At 41.5% G+C, this 18,982-nt stretch overlaps 3 protein-coding genes across 3 annotated transcripts in view; all 3 read left to right on the top strand.

Annotated features, from left to right (window-relative positions):
* The window catches only part of LOC100658045 (UDP-glucuronosyltransferase 1-6), a 139,367-nt gene that overhangs the window by 48,599 nt on the left and 71,786 nt on the right, over positions 1-18,982 (top strand).
* On the top strand, positions 542-1,488 carry LOC135231510 (UDP-glucuronosyltransferase 1A3-like). The gene has a single exon (XM_064286520.1). The coding sequence runs from the start codon at positions 560-562 to the stop codon at positions 1,475-1,477; it is 918 nt and encodes a 305-aa protein (XP_064142590.1). The 5' UTR covers positions 542-559; the 3' UTR covers positions 1,478-1,488.
* On the top strand, positions 10,543-18,967 carry LOC135231509 (UDP-glucuronosyltransferase 1A3-like). The gene has a single exon (XM_064286517.1). It carries the CDS (start codon positions 10,549-10,551, stop codon positions 11,506-11,508), a length of 960 nt encoding a protein of 319 aa, XP_064142587.1. The 5' UTR covers positions 10,543-10,548; the 3' UTR covers positions 11,509-18,967.

Below are 18,982 nucleotides of genomic sequence, written 5' to 3'. Positions count from 1 at the left end.
GAGATCCTGATGTGGAAAATGAACACAACCAGAGAGCCTACCTATATAGAGAACGTATGCTTTTTTTGGATGTGCTCCATGTTACCCTTCACTGGGAAGAAAGAGTTTTAAGAGTCACCAAACTGTCCCATCCAGCACGTTACAGTTGGGGTCTAGAGCACCAGTGATGCCTCAGAGCTCAGCTACAGCCTGGTAGAAAGAACATGGCTCACAGAGAAGTAGGAGATGATGGCATGATGTAGGTGCCCACATATTTGCTTTAGGAATTAGATGAAAAATAAGAGAGTGGACTAGAATACTCCCCAGAGACGGCAGCTGGGTCAGATGAGTTTTTCCAAGATGGGGGTGGAGTGGGGCCGATCTCCCTAGGCAGGGGCAGAAGGGCTGGAGAATGGGGTGAAAGTTTAGATTGATTGTGTAATGATTAACTTAAGGAGGATACTCTGTCTTCCAATTAAATTCCATTTTGCTAAGTGGCTTGGTGATAAGATAACATGAAAGAAACTTATGTAGTAGGCACAGCCTGTGGGGAAAGCCAGTGGCTTTGGCTTCTGCTGAGATGGCTGCTGGACTCTGGGTTGCCCTGTCTGCACTCAGGGTGCTGCTTCTCTTGCTGTGTGTTGAGCCCTGGGCTGAGGGTGGGAAGGTGCTGGTGGTGCCCATGGAGGGCAGCCACTGGCTCAGCATGAGAAAGGCTGTGCAGGAGCTCCAAGCCAGGGGGCACCAGACAGTTGTCCTCGCGCCTGAAGTGAATGTGCACATCAAAGGAGAAGACTTCTTCACCCTGAAAACCTACGCCATTCCGTACACCCAGGAGGAATTTGAAGACATCTTCCTGCGCCAGAGTCACTTGATTTTTGAAAGTGAACATTTCCTGAAGACATTTCTTAAAACAATCATCATTTTGCAAAATGTGTCTGCATTCTATCAAAGGTCTTGTGCAAGTCTTTTGTATAACAAGGATCTGATCAGGTATCTGAATGATAGTTCCTTTGATGTGGTTTTAACTGACCCTGTTTATCCCTGTGGGACAGTGCTGGCTGAGTATCTGTCAGTTCCTGCTGTGTATTTTTTGCGTTACATTCCATGTGAATTGGATTTTGAGGGCGCACAATGCCCAAATCCATCTTCATATATTCCTAGGTTGTTAACAAGGAATTCAGACCACATGACATTTCTGCAAAGGGTCAGGAACATGCTCTACCTTCTGGTCCCACAGTACATTTGCAGTATATTTTTTGCTCCTTTTGCAAGCCTTGCTTCTGAGCTCTTTCAGAGAGAGGTGTCTGTGGTGGACATTTTCAGCTATGGATCTGTGTGGCTGTTCAGAGGAGACTTTGTGATGGACTACCCCAGGCCAGTCATGCCCAACATGGTGTTCATTGGGGGCATAAACTGTGCCCACAGAAAGCCACTCTCTCAGGTCTGTATTGATGCCCTTACTCAATCAGTGTTCCAGATGGAACACATTTTTTAAAAAGTTACTTTCAAGTGGTTACTGATCTACCAATCTTTCTAGAGATGTCTATGTCTCATTCTCCTTCGAACAGCGTTCTGTGAGATAAACTGTTGAAGTGTTAACAGTAGGGTAGTTCACATTTGGAATGGTCATTGAGAGGAATGAGAGGGGAGTTAAGGGTCCATAACATGATTGACAAGCAATGGTGTTCCTCAACCTAGGTTGTCCATTTGTAAAGGCACCGTCTTCATAGTTGTGCAGTTTTCTTCAGCTGTGTAAGAGCTAGAAATTGAGCCGTGGAAGCCAGAATTGTATGTAAGGTATGGCAAGTATAGCACGTGGCCTGGCTGCCACTGGGGCTGGGGGTGGGGGTGGAAGGTACCAATGAACAGTTTCTATTAGGCAATGTAATTTCCATGGTCAGCTATGGATTATTCAGCAATTTAACACTAATTGCCCCATATGATATTTTCTGATAGATATGTGTCCTGGTGGAACTGATTCATCTGGGGCTTATGCTTGCAGGTGTTGAGTAGAAGGATGAAGAAATGAGCAAATTTCCTTTGTTGACATGAGAGTTTTTAGAGGCCTCATCTTGGAAGGATGGAGATGTGATGATAGAGGGGACCTAAGCACCCAAAGGAAGTAGAAGTTCCAAGGAGTTTGAATTAGTTAAATGGAAGTGAGACAACCCCAGAGAGGGAAGGTTGGGGGCTGGGGATCAGAGAAAGAAATAATGGAGTCTAGCATTTCAGAAGTGGGATTTTTCTTACAGGATGTTGCCTGCCCAGGAGTTGGTGCTTGGTGTTTGCTGTAGAATGCGGGAACATACCAGACTTGGGAAGGCATTACGAAGGTTGCATGTCAAATGGGTCTTCTACTTGGGATGCTGACATCATCAAAAGATGGTGATTGGGGAGATAAAGCTGTGAACCTGAGAGCCAAGTGACGGTAAAGACAGTGATGAAGAGAAATGAACTTAAAACGGAAAGGGTTTGTTAGGAGGGGTTGACGATACCACAAAACCCACCCCAGCCCACCACACCCCAACCAAGCTCAGGTTTCCATGGTGGAAACTACTCTTTACCAATAATTTTGGAGACATTTTATGTTAACCCTCAATATTTGGGTTTGTTCATTAAAATAGGACTGTAGGGGCCAAATTTTGTTTCTTAATACACTGAGTGACCCATCTTTTTAGATTGGTGAATTCAGCTCATTTGTGTCATGTTACTGTTGTTATGTAATGTTGAGTTGGTACACGGTGACCCCATGTACAACAGAACGAAACACTGTTGGGTACTGCGCCATCTTCACAATCCTTGTTATGCTTGAGCCCATTTTTGCAGACACTGTGTTAATCCATCTCATTGAGGGTCTTCCTCTCTTTTGCAGATTCTCTACTTTACCAAACATGCTGTCCTTCTACAGGGACTGGTCTCTCCTGGTAACATGTCCAAAGTAGGTGAGAGAAAGTCTTGCCATCATTGCTTCTTAGGAGCATTCTGGCTGTACTTCTTCCAAAACAGATGTGTTCGTTCTTCTGGCAGTCCGTGGTATATTCAATATTCTTCGTCTATGCCATAATTCAAAAGCATAAATTCTTCTTTGATCTTCCTTATTCATTGTCCAACTTTCACAAGCATAAGGGTCAGGTGCCCCTTAGTCTCTAAAATGACACCTTTGCTTATTAACACCTAAAGAGATCTTTTGTAACAGATTTGCCCAATGCAATGCATCATTTGATTTCTTGACTGCTGCTTCCATGGGTGTTGATCGTGGTTCAGGTAAAGTGAAATTCTTGACAACTTCAAACTTTTCTCTGTTTATCATGACGTTGCTTATTTGTCCAGTTGTGAGGATTTTTGTTTTCTTTATGTTGAGGTGTAATCCATACTGAAGGCTGCGGTCTTTGATATTTGTCAGTAAGTGCTCCAAGTCCTCTTCACTTTCAGCAAGCAAGGTTGTATTATCTGCATAATTCAGGTTGTTAATTAGTCTTTCTCCAATCCTGATGCCCTGTTCTTCTTTGTATACCCAACTTCTCAGATTATTTGTTCAGATTATTTGAATAACTATGATGAAAGAATACAGCCGTGATGCACACTTTTCCTGACTTTGAATCATGCGGTATTCCCTTGTTCTGTTCCAGTGACTGCCTCTGGGTCTAGGAACAAGTTTCTCATGCGCACAATTAAGTGTTCTGGAATTCCTATTCTTCATAATGTTACCCATAATTTGTTATGATCCACACAGTTGAATACCTTTGCAGAGACAATAAAACATAGGTAAACACCTTTCTGATATTCTCTCCTTTCAACCAGGATCCACCTGACATGAGCAATGATATCCCTGGTTTCACATCCTGTTCTGAATCCAACTTGAATTTTTGGCAGTTCCCTGCCAAGATACTGCTGCAGCTGCTTTTGAATAATCTTTGGACGAATTTTACCTATGTGTTATGTTAATAATAGTGTTTGAGAATTTCCACATTCACTTGGATCATCTTTCTTTGGAAGAGGCATAAATACGGATCTCTTCCAGTCGTTTGGCCAGGTAACTCTCTTCTAAACTTCTTGGTATAGACAGACGAGAAAGCACTTGCAGAGATGCATCCATTTGTTGAAACATCTCAATTGGTATTCTGTCAATTCCTGGAGCCTTGTTTTTTTGCCATTGCCTTAGGGTAGCTTGAACCTCTTTCTTCAGCACCGTGGGTTCCTGATCACATGCTATATCCTGAAATGATTGAATATTGACCAATTCTTTTTGGTATAGTGACTCCATGTATTTCTTCTGTCTTTCTGTGGTACTTCCTGTGTAATTTAATATTTTCCCCATAGAACATCAGTATTGCAACATAGACTATCAATATTGCAAGATATTAACGTTGCAACTCGAGCCATGAAATTTTTCTTCAATTCTTTCAGCTTGAGAAATGCCGAGCATGGTCTACTTTGAAATCTCCTGTTCAGCTCTCTCACTTCATCATTTCTTCCTTTTGCTTTCGCTACTCGACATTCAAAGGCGAGTTTCAGACTCTCTACTGACATCCATTTTGGTCTTTCTTTCCTGTCTTTTTTATGCCTTTTGCTTTCTTCATGTATGATGTTCTTGATGTCATTCCACAACTCCTCTGGTCTTCAGTCATTCAGTGCTGAACACGTCACATCTTTTCTTGAGATGATCTCTAAATTCAAGTGGGATATACTCAAGGTCATACTTGGCTTTTGTGGACTTCTAATTTTCTTCAGTTTCAGCTTGAACTTGCATATGAGCAATTGATGCTCTGTTCCACAGTTGGCCCCTGGTCTTGTTCTGACTGATGATATTGAGCTTTTCCATCATCTCTTTCCACAGATGTAGTTGATTTGATTCCTGTCTATTCCACCTGGCAAGGCCCACATGTATAGTTGCCATTTATGTTGATGAAAAAAGGTATTCACAATGAAGAAGTCGTTGGTCTTGCAAAATTCTGTCATGCCATCTCTGGCACGTTTCTATCACCAAGACCATATTTTCCAGCTACAGATTCTTCGTTTCCAGCTTTCCCATTCCAGTCACCAGTAGTTACTAGTGCATCCTTCTTTGCTTCCAGCTTTCACATCCCAATCATCACTAATTATCAATGCATCTTGATGGCATGTTTGATCAATTTCAGTCTGCAGAAGTTGGTAAAAATCTTCAATTTCTTCATCTTTGGCCTTAGTGGTAGGTGTGTAAATTTGAATAATCATTGTATTGACTAGTTTTCCTTGTAGGCGTGTGGATGTTATCCTATCACTGACAGTGTTGTGCTTCAGGCTAGATCTTGAAATATTCTTTTTGACAATGAATGCAATGCCATTCCTCTTCAAGTTGTCATTCCCAGCTTAGCAGATCATATGATTGTCTGATTCCGAATGGCCAATAGTAGTCCATTTCAGCTCACTAATGCCTAGGACGTCGATGTTTATGTCTTCCTTTTCATTTTTGACAACTTCCAATTTTCTTAGATTCCTACTTTATACATTTAACATTCCGATTATTAATGGATGTTGGTAGCTGTTTCTTCTCACTTTGAGTTGTGCCACATCAGCAAATGAAGGCCCCAAAAGCTTGACTCCATCCATCTCATTAAGGTTGACTCCACTTTGAGAATGCAGCTCTTCCCTAGTCATCTTTTGAGTGCCTTTCAACCTAAAGAGTTCATCTTCTGGCACTATATCAGATAATGTTCCTCTGCTATTCATTATGTTTTCCCTAGCTAATTCTTTTCTGAAGTAGACTGCCAGGTCCTTCTTCCTAGTCTGTCTTAGTCTGGAATCTCAGCTGAAACCTGTCTGCCAGGGGTGACCCTCTGGTATTTGAATACCGGTGGCATAGCTTCCGGCATCACAGCAACATGCAAGCCCCCACAGTACGACAAACTGACAGATGCATGGAGGAAGAAGAAGAACCGATGCCTTTGAATTATGGTGTTGGTGAAGAATATTGACTATACCACGGGCTGCAGAAGAAAAGAAGGATCTTTGCCGGAAGAAATACAGTCAGAATACTCTTTAGAAGCGTACTTTGGACATGTTATCAGGAGGGACCAGTCCCTGGAGAAAGACATCATGCTTGGTAAAGTAGGTGGTCAGCAAAAAAGAGGAAGAACCTCAATGAGATGGAGAGACACAGTGGCCGCAGCAATAGGCTCAAACACAGCAATGATTGTGAGGATGGCACAGGATTGGGCAGTGTTTCTTCTACTGCACACAGGTTTACTATGAGTCGAAACCAACTAGAGGGCACCTAACAACAACAATGATGTCTTCTTACTTAGCTTTTGATCTTGTTTATTAGATTGAGTCATAAACACACAGCAGACAATCACAGTGAAGAAATCTAAAAATGTTGTCCTGGTACTGCTCTCTGACAGATGGCTATTTCAGATATAGCTGTACAGCCAAAAGGGAGTAGTGAGATCTTAGCAGAGCAAAGGTGATCTCATTTAGGTTACTTGCTGGTCCTACCGCCGGATACAGGTACTTCCTTACTTATGATGTATTCGAGTTACAACAAATCATACTTATGACCATTCTTTTTTTTTTTCTTGTACATCTTATTGATATGTACTACATACAATGATGTAGCGTGTAATTTGCTGATCTTATCATTTTCAGATGTTCACTTGCCAGCAAATAGACACCAAATTTATAAAGAAACTGATAATAAAAGGCAATAATTGTTGTTGTTGTTAGGTGCATCCAGGTGATTTCAACTCATGGTGACCCTGTGTACAACAGAATGAAATATTGCCCAGTCCAGTGCCATCCTCACAGCCATTGCTATATTGGAGCCCATTGTTGCCACCACTGTGTCAGTCTGTCTTGTTGAGGGTCTTCCTCTTTTTTGCTAATCCTCTACTAAGCATGATGTCCTTCTCCAGGGTCTGGTCCCTCCTGATAACATGTCCAAAGTATGTGAAATGTAGTCTCGCCATTCTTCCTTCTTAGAAGCATTCTAGCTGTACTTCTTCCAAGACATATTTGTTCCTTCTTTTGGCAGTCTATGGTATATTCAATAATCTTTGCCAATGCTATGATCCAAAGCCATCAATTCTTTTCTGGTCTTCCTTATATTATTCATTGTCCAGCTTTCGTATGAATATGAGGTGATTGAAAACACCATGGCTTGGGTCAGGTGCATGTCAGTCTTGAAGGTAACATTTTTGCTTTTTAATACTTTAAAGAGGTCTTTTGCAACAAATTTGCCCAATGCAATGCGTCATTTGATTTCTTGACGGCTGCTTCCATGGGTGTTGATTGTGGATGCATGTAACATGAAATCCTTGACTACTTCAATCTTTTCTCCCTTTATCATGATGTTGCTTATTGGTCCAGTTGTGAGGGTGTTTGTTTACTTTATGTTGAGGTGTAATCCATACTGATTTCATCAGTATGGATTTCATCAGTAAGTGCTTCAAGTCCTCTTCACTTTCAGCAAGCAAGGTTGTGTCATCTGCATGTTTCAGGTTGTTAATGAGTCTTCCTTCAATCCTGATACCCCGTTCTTCTTCATATAGTCCAGCTTCTTGCAATATAAAAATTATACCAATTATAAACAACAATGTTTATAGCAACATTATTCACAAGAGCCGAAAGGTGGAAACAACCTAACTGTCCACTGTGATGGTTAACCTTACTTGTCAACTCAGGTAGGCTATGATTCTCAGTGCTTTGGCAGGCACTATGTAATCACCTTTCATTTTGTGATCTGATGTGAGCAGCCAATCAGTTGAAAGGGGAGTTTCCTTGGGGGCGAGGCCTGCCTCCAGCATATAAATGCATGTTCTGGCAAAGCTCTCATTCTCTTTCTGCCCTGCACTCTTCTCAATGCTGACCGTTGATATTGGGGAAAAAAGCCTGTAGAAGTCTCTGGCCTGCTGTCTGACCCTCAGAATTTTTTTCACCAACCCCCCGCAACTTCATGAGCCAGCAGAAGCCTCCTGCCTGCCACCTGACCCACAGATTTTGGGTTTTTCAACCCTCGCAACTAAGTGAGCCAGCACAGGTCTTCTGCCTGTCCTCTTGCCCATGGATATAGGACTTGCCAGCTCCCAGAATTCATGAGCCATTTCCTCAGAATTGCATGAGCCATTTTCTTGAAGAAAAATTCTCTGTATATATTTATATACACTTCACTGGTTTTGCTCCTGAACAGAACCCGAACTAAGTCACCCATCAACAGAGGAACGGATAAATAAATAGTGGTATATACATAGGCTGCTAACCGAAAGTTTGATGGTTGGAACCCACCCAACCTCTCTGTGGGAGAAAGATATGGTAATCTTCTTTCATAAGGATTCCAGCCAAGAAAAATCCCATGGGGTCTTTCTACTCTGTAACTTGGGGTCCATTCTATTCTATCACATGAGGTTGCTGTGAGTTAGAATCGACTGATGGTACCCAAAACATACTCACAATGAAGTACTATTCAGTCACAAAAAGAAACAAAGTTCTGAAACTTGCCACCAAATGAGTAATCGTTGAAAAGTGAGTGAATTAAGCCAGACGCAAAAGGTCAAATACTGTATGGTTTCATAATTATGAAATGTCTAGGCTAGGTAAATCCATGGAGACAAAAGAAGATTAGTTGTTATGAGGGGTGTGGGGAAAGAAAAAGCTCTCTGCATAGCTGCAGCTAGTGTAACATAGGAACCAGGGGCAGATGACCCAGTAAGCAAGTGTCATGGATTGAATTGAGTGCGCCCCAAAATAACCATCAAATTGGCTAGGCCATGTTTCTGAATATTGTGTTACTGTCCAACATTTTGTCATCTGATGTGATTTTCCTACGTATTGTAAATCCTACCTCTTAATGTTAATGAGGCAGGATTACAGACAGTTATGTTAATGAGTCAGGACTGAATCTACAAGATTAGATTGTAATCTTGAGTCAACGTCGTTTGAGATATAAAAGAGAGAAGGGAGCAGAGAGACAAGGGGACGTCATACCATCAAGAAAGTCATGCCAGCAGCAGAGTGTGTCCTTTCGACCCGGGATTCCTCCATAAGAAGCTCCCATACCAGGGAAGATTGATGACAAGCACCTTCCTCCAGAGCCAACAGAGAGAGAAAGCCTTCCCCTGGAGCCGACACCCTGAACTCAGACTTCTAGCCTCCTAGACTGTGAGAGAATAAATTTCTCTTTGTTAAAACCATCCACTTGTGGTATTTATGTTTTAGCAGCATTAGATAACCAAGACAGCACCATGAGCAAGGCTTAGTCCAGCACAGGAACTGTCTGGGCAAGACTGCATCTGTCCCACGGTGGAATCTCTTTTCAGTGTGGCTCTCTAATGGCAAAGACTCCCTCCCAAAGGGAAGGCTGAGCTAGTCATGGTGGCCTGGGCCAGAATGCCATCGTTGCAGCTAATGCGGAAGCAGAAGGGCACACTCAGTGAAATAGAAGTTTGGGCAGCCCAAGGAGACAGTCTAGCACACCAAAGAGTGACTTTCTGGAGCAGGCTCAGCCTCAGTGGTGAGTGACATGTGCTCAGTAGGGCCCTCATATTTTAATGCACTGCTGTCACCACCTTGAAATTTGAACAATGGGCCCCAAAAATTAAGTATCCTGTCCTGTTCCGGAAGAATCCATTCTTATCAGGACTTGGGACCACTAATGATTTTGGGTTAAATCCTGAAGTTGAACTACAGAATGTCTTACAGACCAGGCAAAAGTCCACAGCAGTCTCTGAACACAGTAACAGAAGACTGGGACCTTTAGCCTTCAGACAGGGCCAGATCTGAGGCCAGATCACAGATCCCTAATGTCCCATGGTACCAGACCCTGGGAGGTGGATGCTATCTGAACCCTTGTTGTCATTGCTAAGGCTTTCCTGCACATAAATGCTTCAGATAATTGCAAGTCTCCATGGGGTAGAAGATGTAAAATTCTCAACCAATCCTTCTGTTGTCTTCAAGTCTTGAGTTCAGGGTCCCTCCAGGTATTACTGTATCTGAAAGCCAAGTCTACAAGCAATGTCTTCCCTGGACATTACAGAAAGATCCTGGTGTGGAATATGAACACAACCAGAGAGCCCACCTATTTAGACAAAGCACACCTTTTTCAGATGTGCTCCATGTTACCTATCACTGGGAAGAAAGAGTTTTAAGGGTCACCAACCTGTCCCATCCAGCATCAGCTTACATTTGGGGTCTAGGGCACCAGTGATGCCTCAGAGCTCAGCTATGGCCTGGCAGAACATGGCTCACAGAGAAATAGGAGATGATGGCATGACATGGGTGCCCACATATTTGCTTTAGGAATTGGATAAAAAATAAAAGAGTGAACTAGAATTCTCCCCAGAGAGAGCAGCAGGGTCAGATGAGTTTTTCCAAGATTGATGGGTGGGTGGGGTCTATCTCCCTAGGTGGAGGCAGAAGGGCCGGAAAATGGGGTGAAGGTTTAGATCAAATGTGTAATGATTAACTTAAGGAGGATATTCTGTCTTCCAATTAAATTCCATTTTGCTAAGTGGCTCAGTGATAAGATAACATGAAGGAAACTTATGTAGTAGGCACGGCCTGTGGGGAAAGCCAGTGGCTTTGGCTTCTGCTGAGATGGCTGCTGGACTCTGGGTTGCCCTGTCTGCACTCAGGGTGCTGCTTCTCTTGCTGTGTGTTGAGCCCTGGACTGAGGGCGGGAAGGTGCTGGTGGTGCCCATGGAGGGCAGCCACTGGCTCAGCATGAGAAAGGCTGTGCAGGAGCTCCACGCCAGAGGCCACCAGGCAGTTGTCCTTGCGCCTGAGGTGAATGTGCAAGTTAAAGGAGATGACTTCTTCACCCTGAAAACCTATGCCATTCCATACACCCAGGAGGAATTTGAAGACTTCTTCCTGCGCCATAACCACCTGGTTTTTCAAACTGAACATTTTCTGAAGACATTTTTTAAAACGATCACAATTTCTCAAAATGTGGTTGCATTCTATCAAAGGTCTTGTGCAAGTCTTTTGTATAACAAGGACCTGATCAGGTATCTGAATGATAGTTCCTTCGATGTGGTTTTAACTGACCCTTTTAATCTCTGTGGGGCAGTGCTGGCCAAGTACCTGTCAGTTCCTGCTGTGTATTTTTTGCGTTCCGTTCCATGTGACTTGGATTTTGAGGGCGCGCAGTGTCCAAATCCATCTTCATATATTCCCAGATTGTTTACAAAGAATTCAGACCACATGACATTTCTGCAAAGGGTCAAGAACGTGCTCTATCCTCTGGCCCTGCAGTATTTTTGCAGTATTTCTTTTACTCCTTTTGCAAGCCTTGCCTCTGAGCTCTTTCAGAGAGAGGTGTCTGTGGTGGACATTTTCAGCTATGGATCTGTGTGGCTGTTCAGACGAGACTTTGTGATGGACTACCCCAGGCCAATCATGCCCAACATGGTCTTCATTGGAGGCATAAACTGTGCCAACAGAAAGCCACTCTCTCAGGTCTGTATTGATGCCCTTATTCAATCAGTGTTCCAGATGGAACACATTTTTTTAAAACTTACTTTCAAGTGCTTACTGATCTACCAATCTTTCTAGAGATGTCTACGTCTCATTCTCCTTTGAATAGCATTCTGTGAGATGAACTATTGAAGTTTTGACAGTAGGGTAGTTCATATTTGGCCAATGAGAGGAATCAGAGGGGAGTTAAAGGTCCATAACGTGATTTACAAACAATGATGTTCCTAAACCAAGATCATCCATTTGTAAAGGCACTGTCTTCAAAGCTGTGCAATTTTCTTCAGCTGTTAGGGGCTGGAAATTGAGTCATGGAAGCCACAATTGTATGTAAGGTATGGCAGGTATAGCACATTCCCTGGGTGTCACTGGGGCTGAGGGGGCTGACAGGGGGAGTACCAATGAACAGCTTCTATTAGCCAATGTAATTTCCATGGTCAGCTGTGAAAGATTATTCATGAGTTTAACACTACTTGCCCTGTACAATATTTTCTGTTATATGCACCTCTTCCAGTGGTACTGATCCATCAGGGGTTTATTCCTTGCAGGTGTTGAGTAGAAGGATGAAGAAATGAGCAAGTTGCATTTGTTGACATGAGAGATTTTAGAGGCCCTATCTTAGAAGGGGAAACCCTGGTGGTGTAGTGGTTAAGTGCTAACCAAAAGGTCGGCAGTTCAAATCTACCAGGCGCTCCTTGGAAACTCTATGGGGCAGTTCTACTCTATCCTATAGGGTTGCTATGAGTTGCAATCGACTCGACAGCAATGGGTTTGGTTTTGGTTTATCTTAGAAGGATGGAGAGGTGATGACAGAGGGGACCTAAGCATCCAAAGAAGTAGAAGTTTCAAAGAGGTTGCATAACTTATATGAAGGTGAGACAACTGCAGAGAGAGAAGGTTAGCAGCCTGTGACCAGAGAAAGAAATAATGGAGTCCAACATTTCAGTGGTGGAAGTTTTCTCACAGGATGTTGTCTGCCCAGGAGATAGTGCTTGGTGCTTGGTGTCTGGTGTAGAAGGTGGGAAGATAACAGACTTGGGAAGGCATTATGAAGGTAGCATGTCAAATGGGTCTTCTACTTCAGATGCTGAGATCATCAAAAGTTGGTGGTTGGGGTTAGGGAGGAGATAAAACTGTGTACCTAAGAATCCAGTGAAGGTAGAGACAGTGATGAAGAGAAATGAAATTAAAAGGGAAAAGGTTTGTTAGGATGGGTTGACAACACCACAAAACCCACCCCACCGCACCACACCCCAAAGAAGCCCAGGTTTCCATGGTGGGAACTAGTCTTTACCAATAATTTCAGAGACATCATACATTAACCCTCAATATTTGGGTTTGTTAGTGTAAATATGACTATTGGGGGCTGAATTTTGTTTCTTTTTAAAATTTATCCTTCTTTCTTTTTTTTTAATTTTTATTTTGCTTTAGGTGAAAGCTTACAAATTAGGTCAATCTCTCATACAAATATTTATATACACCTTGCTATATACTCCCAATTGCTCTCCCCCTAATGAGACAGCACCCTCCTTCCCTCCACTCTGCATTTTCGTGTCCATTTGGCCAGCTTCTTACTTCCCCTGCCCTCTCATCTCCCCTCCAGGCAAGAGATGCCAACATAGTCTCATGTGTCTGATTTATCCAAGAAGCTCATTCTTCACTGCTATCATTTTCTATCCATTACTCCAGTCCAATCCCTGTCTGAAGAGTTGGCTTTAAGTTCCTGTCTTGGGCTAACAGAAGGTCTGGGGCCCATGATCTCTGGGGTCCTTCTAGTCTCAGTCAGACCATTAAATCTGGTCTTTTTATGAGAATTTGAGGTCTGCATCCCACTGTTCTCCTGCTCCCTCAGAGGCTCTCTGTTGTGCTGCCTGTCAGGGCAGTCATCAGTTGTAGCTGGGCACCATCTAGTTCTTCTGGTCTCAGGCTGATGTATTCTCTCTTATGTGGCCATTTCTGTCTCTTGGGTTCATAATTACCTTGTGTCTTTGCTGTCCTTCATTCTCCTTTTCTCCAGGTGGATTGAGACTAATTGATGCATCTTAGATGGCTGCTTGCTAACATTTAAGACCCTAGGCAGCACTCTCCAAAGTGGGATGCAGAATGTTTTCTTAATAGATTTTATTATGCCAATTGACCTAGATGTCCCCTGCTACAGTGGCCTTGGAAGCATTCAGTTTATTCAGGAAACTTCTTTGCTTTTGGTTTAGTCCAGTTGTGCTGACCTTGCCTGTATTGTGTGTTGTCTTTCCCATCACCTAAAATAATTCTTATCTACTATCTAATTGGGTTGTCTAATTACTGAATACCCCTCTTGCTCCCTCCCTCCCTACCCCCTCTTGTAACCATCAAGGAATATTTTTTTCTCTGTTTAAACTATTTCTTCAGTAATTATAATAGTGGTCTTATATAATATTTGCTTTTTTGAAACTGACTAATTTCACTCAGCATAGTGCCTTCCAGATTCCTCCATGTTTTGAGATGTTTTACGGATTCATCATCGTTCTTTATTGATACGTGGTATTCCATTGTATGAATATACCATAGTTTATTTATCCATTCATCCGTTGATGGGCACCTTGGTTGCTTCCAATTTTTTGCTATTGTAAACAGTGCTGCAATGAACATGGGTATGCATATATCTGTTCGTGTAAAGGCTCTTATTTCTCTAGGATATATTCCAAGGAGTGGGATTGCTGGATCATATGGTAGTTCTATTTCTAGTTTTTAAGAAAACGCCAAATTGATTTCTAAAGTGGTTGTACCATTTTACATTTCCTCCCGCAGTGTATAAGTGTTCCAGTCTCTCCACAACCTCTCCAACATTTATTGTTTTGTGTTTGCTGGATTAATGCCAGCCTTGTTGGAGTGAGGTGGAATCTCATTGTAGTTTTGATTTGCATTTCTCTAATGGCTAACAATTGTGAGAATTTCTCTTGTATCTGTTAGCTACCTGAATGTCTTCTTTAGTGAAGTGCTGTTCATATCCTTTGCCCATTTATTAATTGGGTTATTTGTCTTTTTCTAGTTGAGTTTTTGCAGTATCATGCAGATTTTAGAGATCAGATGCTGATTGGAAATATTGTAGCTAAATACTTTTTCCCAGTCTGTAGGTAATCTTTTTACTCTTTTGGTGAAGTCTTTGGATGAGCATAGGTGTTTGATTTTTAGGAGCCCCCAGTTATCTGGTTTCTCTTCTGCATTGTTAGTAATGTTTTATATACTGTTTATGCCATGTATTAGGGCTCCTAGCATTGTCCCTATTTTTTCTTCCATGATCTTTATCGTTTTAGATTTTATATTTAGGCCTTTGATCCATTTTGAGCTCGTTTTTGTGCATGGTGACAGATACGGCTATTGTTTCACTTTTTTGCAGATGGATATCCAGTTATTTCAGCACCATTTGTTAAACGGACTGTCTCTTCCCATTTAACTGACTTTGGGCTTTTGTCAAATATCAGCTACTCATATGTGGATGGCTTTATGTCTGGATTCTCAATTCTGTTCCATTGGTCTATGTATCTGTTGCTGTACCAGTACCAGGCTGTTTTCACTACAGTGGCAGCGTAATAGATTCTAAAATCAGGTAGAGTGTGGCCTCCCACTTTGTTCTTCTTTTTCAGTAATGCTTTACTTATCCGGGGCCTCTTTACCTTCCGTATGAAGTTGGCGACTTCTTTCTATATCTCATTAAAAAATGTTGGAATTTGGATCAGAATTGCATTGTATTTATATATCACTTTTGGTAGAATAGACATTTTTACAATGTTAAGTCCTCCTATCCATGAGCAAGGTATGTTTTTCCAATTATGTAGGTCTGTTTTAGTTTCTTGCAGTAGCGTCTTGTAGTTCTCTTTGTATAGGTCTTTTACATCTCCAGTAAGATTTATTCCTAAGTATTTTATCTGCTCAGGGGCTACTGTAAATGGTATTGATTTGGTGATTTCCTCCTCAATGTTCTTTTTGTTGGTGTAGAGAAATTCAACTAATTTTTGTATGTTTATCTTGTAATCCTGATATTCTGCTGAACTCTTCTATTAGTTTCAGTAGTTTTCTTGAGGATTCCTTAGGGTTTTCTGTGTATAAGATCAAGTCATCTGCAAATAGAGATAATTTTACTTCTTCCTTATGAATCTGGATGCCCTTTATTTCTTTATCTAGCCTAATTGCTCTGGCTAGGACCTCCAGTACAATGTTGAATAAGAGATAAAGCGCATCCTTGCCTGGTTCCCGATCTCAAGGGGAGTGCTTTCAGGCTCTCTCCATTTAGGACGTTGGCTGTTGGCTTTGTATAAATGCCCTTTATTATGTTGAGGAGTATTCCTTCTGTTCCCCTTGTGCTGAGAGTTTTTATCATTAATGGTGTTGAACTTTGACAAATGACTTTTCTGCATCAATTGATAAGATCCTGTGGTTCTTGTCTTTTGCTTATTTACATTTTGGATTACATTAATTGTTTTTCTAATGTTGAACCATCCCTGCATACCTGGTATGAATCCCACTTGGTCATGGTGAATTATTTTTTTGATATATTTTTGAATTCTCTTGGCTAGAATTTTGTTGAGAAGTTTTGTATCTAAGTTCATAAGGGATATAGGTCTGTAATTCTCTTTTTTTGTGGTGTCTTTACCTGGTTTTGGTATCAGGGATATGCTGGCTTCATAGAATGAGTTTGGGAGTATTCCATCCTTATCTATGCTCTGAAATACCTTTAGTAGTAGTGGTGTTAACTCTTCTCTGAAAGTTTGGTAGAACTCTCCCGTGAAGCCATCTGGGTCAGTTTTTTTGTTGTTGTTTTATTCCATTACCTTTTCAATTTCTCCTTTTGTTATGGTCTGTTTAGGTGATGCAAATATCCATTAATAATCGGAACCTGGAATGTATGAAGTATGAATATAGGAAAATTGGAAATCGTCAAAAATGAAATTGAATGCATAAACATCGATACTTAGGCATTAGTGCACTGAAATGGACTGGTATTGGCCATTTTGAATCGGACAATCATATACTCTATTATGCCAGGAATGACAACTTGAAGAGGAATGTGTTGCATTCATCGTCAAAAAGAACGTTTCATGATCTATCCTAAAGTACAACGCTGTCAGTGATAGGATAATATCCATATACCTACAAGGAAGACCAGTTAATACGACTACTATTCAAATTTATGCACCAATCACTAGGGCCAAAGATGAAGAAATAGAAGATTTTTATCAGCTGCTGCAGTCTGAAATTGATAGAACATGCAATCGAGATGCATTGATAATTACTGGCAATTGGAATCCGAAAGTCAGAAACAAAGAAGAAGGATCTGTGGTTGGAAAATATGGCCTTGGTGATAGAAACAATGCCAGAGATCAAATGAGAGAATTTTGCAAGACCAACGACTTCTTCATTGCAAATACCTTCTTTACCAACAAAAATGGAGACTATACACATGGACCTTGCCAGATGGAACACACAGAAATCAAATTGACTACATCTGTGGAAAGAGACAATGGAAAAGCTCAATATCATCAGTCAGAACAAGGCCAGAGGCCGACTGTGGAACAGACCATCAATTGCTCATATGCAAGTTCAAGCTGAAACTGAAGAAAATCAGAGTACCACGTCCAGAAGAGCCAAAATATGATCTTTAGTACATCCCGCCTGAATTTACAGACCATCTGAAGAATAGATTTGACGCATTGAACACTAGCAACTGAAGACCAGATAAGTTGTGGAATGACATCAAGGACATCATCCATGCAGAAAGCAAGAGGTCATTGAAAAGACAAGAAAGAAAGAAAAGACCAAGATGGATGTCAGAGGAGACCCTGAAACTTACTCTTGAATGTCGAACAGCTAAAGCAAAAGGAAGAATCGATGAAGTAAAAGAACTGAACAGAAGATTTCAAAGGGTGTCTCGAGAAGACAAAGTAAAGTATTATAATGACATGTGCAAAGAGCTGGAGATAGAAAACCAAAAGGGAAGAACACGCTTGGTGTCTCTCAAGCTGAATGAACTGAAGAAAAAATTCAAGCCTCGAGTTGCAATAGTGAAGGATTCTATGGGGAAAATATTAAATGATGCAGGAAGCGTCAAAAGAAGATGGAAGGAATACACATTGTCATTATACCAAAAAGAATTAGTCGATGTTCAACCATTTCAAGAGGTGGCATATGATCAGGAACCGATGGTACTGAAGGAAGAAGCCCAAGCTGCTCTGAAGGTATTGGCGCAAAACAAGGCTCCAGTAATTGATGGGATATCAATTGAGATGTTTCAACAAACAGATGCAGCACTGGCGGTGCTCACTCATCCTTGCCAAGAATTATGGAAGACAGCTTCCTGGTCAATTGACTGGAAGAGATCCATATTTATGCCTATTCCCAAGAAAGGTGATCCAACTGATTGTGGAAATTACAGAACAATATCATAAATATCACACACAAGGAAAATTTTGCTGAAGATCATTCAAAAACAGCTGCAGCAGTATATTGACAGGGAACTGCCAGAAATTCAGGCCGGTGTCAGAAGAGGATGTGGAACCAGGGATATCATTGCTGATGTCAGATGGATCCTGGCTGAAAGTAGAGAATACCAGAAGGATGTTTACCTGTGTTTTATTGACTATGCAAAGGCATTCAACTGTGTGGATCTTAATAAATTATGGATAACATTGCGAAGAATGGGAATTCCAGAACACTTAATTGTGCTCATGAGGAACCTTTACATAGATCAAGAGGCAGTCGTTCGGACTGACAAGGGGATGCTGATTGGTTTAAAGTCAGGAAAGGTGTGCGTCAGCGTTGTATTCTTTCACCATATCTATTCGATCCTTATGCTGAGCAAATAATCTGAGAAGCTGGACTATATGAAGAAGAATGGGGCATCAGGATTGGAGGAAGACTCATTAACAACCTGTGTTATGCAGATGACACAACCTTGCTTGCTGAAAGTGAAGAGGACTTGAAGCACTTACTAATGAAGATCAAAGACCACAGCCTTCAGTATGGATTGTACCTCAACATAAAGAAAACAAAAATCCTCACAAGTGGACCATTAAGCAACATCATGATAAAGGCAGAAAAGATCGAAGTTGTCAAGGATTTCATTTTCCTTGGATCCACAATCAACAGCCATGGAAGCAGCAGTCAAGAAATCAAATGATGTATTGCATTGGGTAAATCTGCTGCAAAGGACCTCTTTAAAGTGTTGAAGAGCAAAGATGTCACCTTGAAGACTAAGGTGCACCTGACCCAAGCCATGGTATTTTCAATCACAACATATGCATGTGAAAGCTGGACAATGAATAAGGAAGACCGAAGAAGAATTGATGCCTTTGAATTGTGGTATTGGTGAAGAATATTGAATATACCATGGACTGCCAAAAGAACGAACAAATCTGTCTTAGAAGTACAACCAGAATGCTCCTTAGAAGCAAAGACGGCGAGACTGCGTCTTACATACTTTGGACATGTTGTCAGGAGGGATCTGTCCCTGGAGAAGGACATCATGCTTGGCAGAGTACAGGGTCAGCGGAAAAGAGGAAGACTTCCAGTGAAGTGGATT

Source organism: Loxodonta africana, chromosome 6 (assembly GCF_030014295.1).
Source record: "Loxodonta africana isolate mLoxAfr1 chromosome 6, mLoxAfr1.hap2, whole genome shotgun sequence".
In the NCBI taxonomy this organism is placed as follows: Eukaryota; Metazoa; Chordata; class Mammalia; order Proboscidea; family Elephantidae; genus Loxodonta; species Loxodonta africana.
The sequence above is the reverse complement of the archived record's forward strand: the minus strand, read 5'-3'. Positions and strand labels throughout refer to the sequence as shown.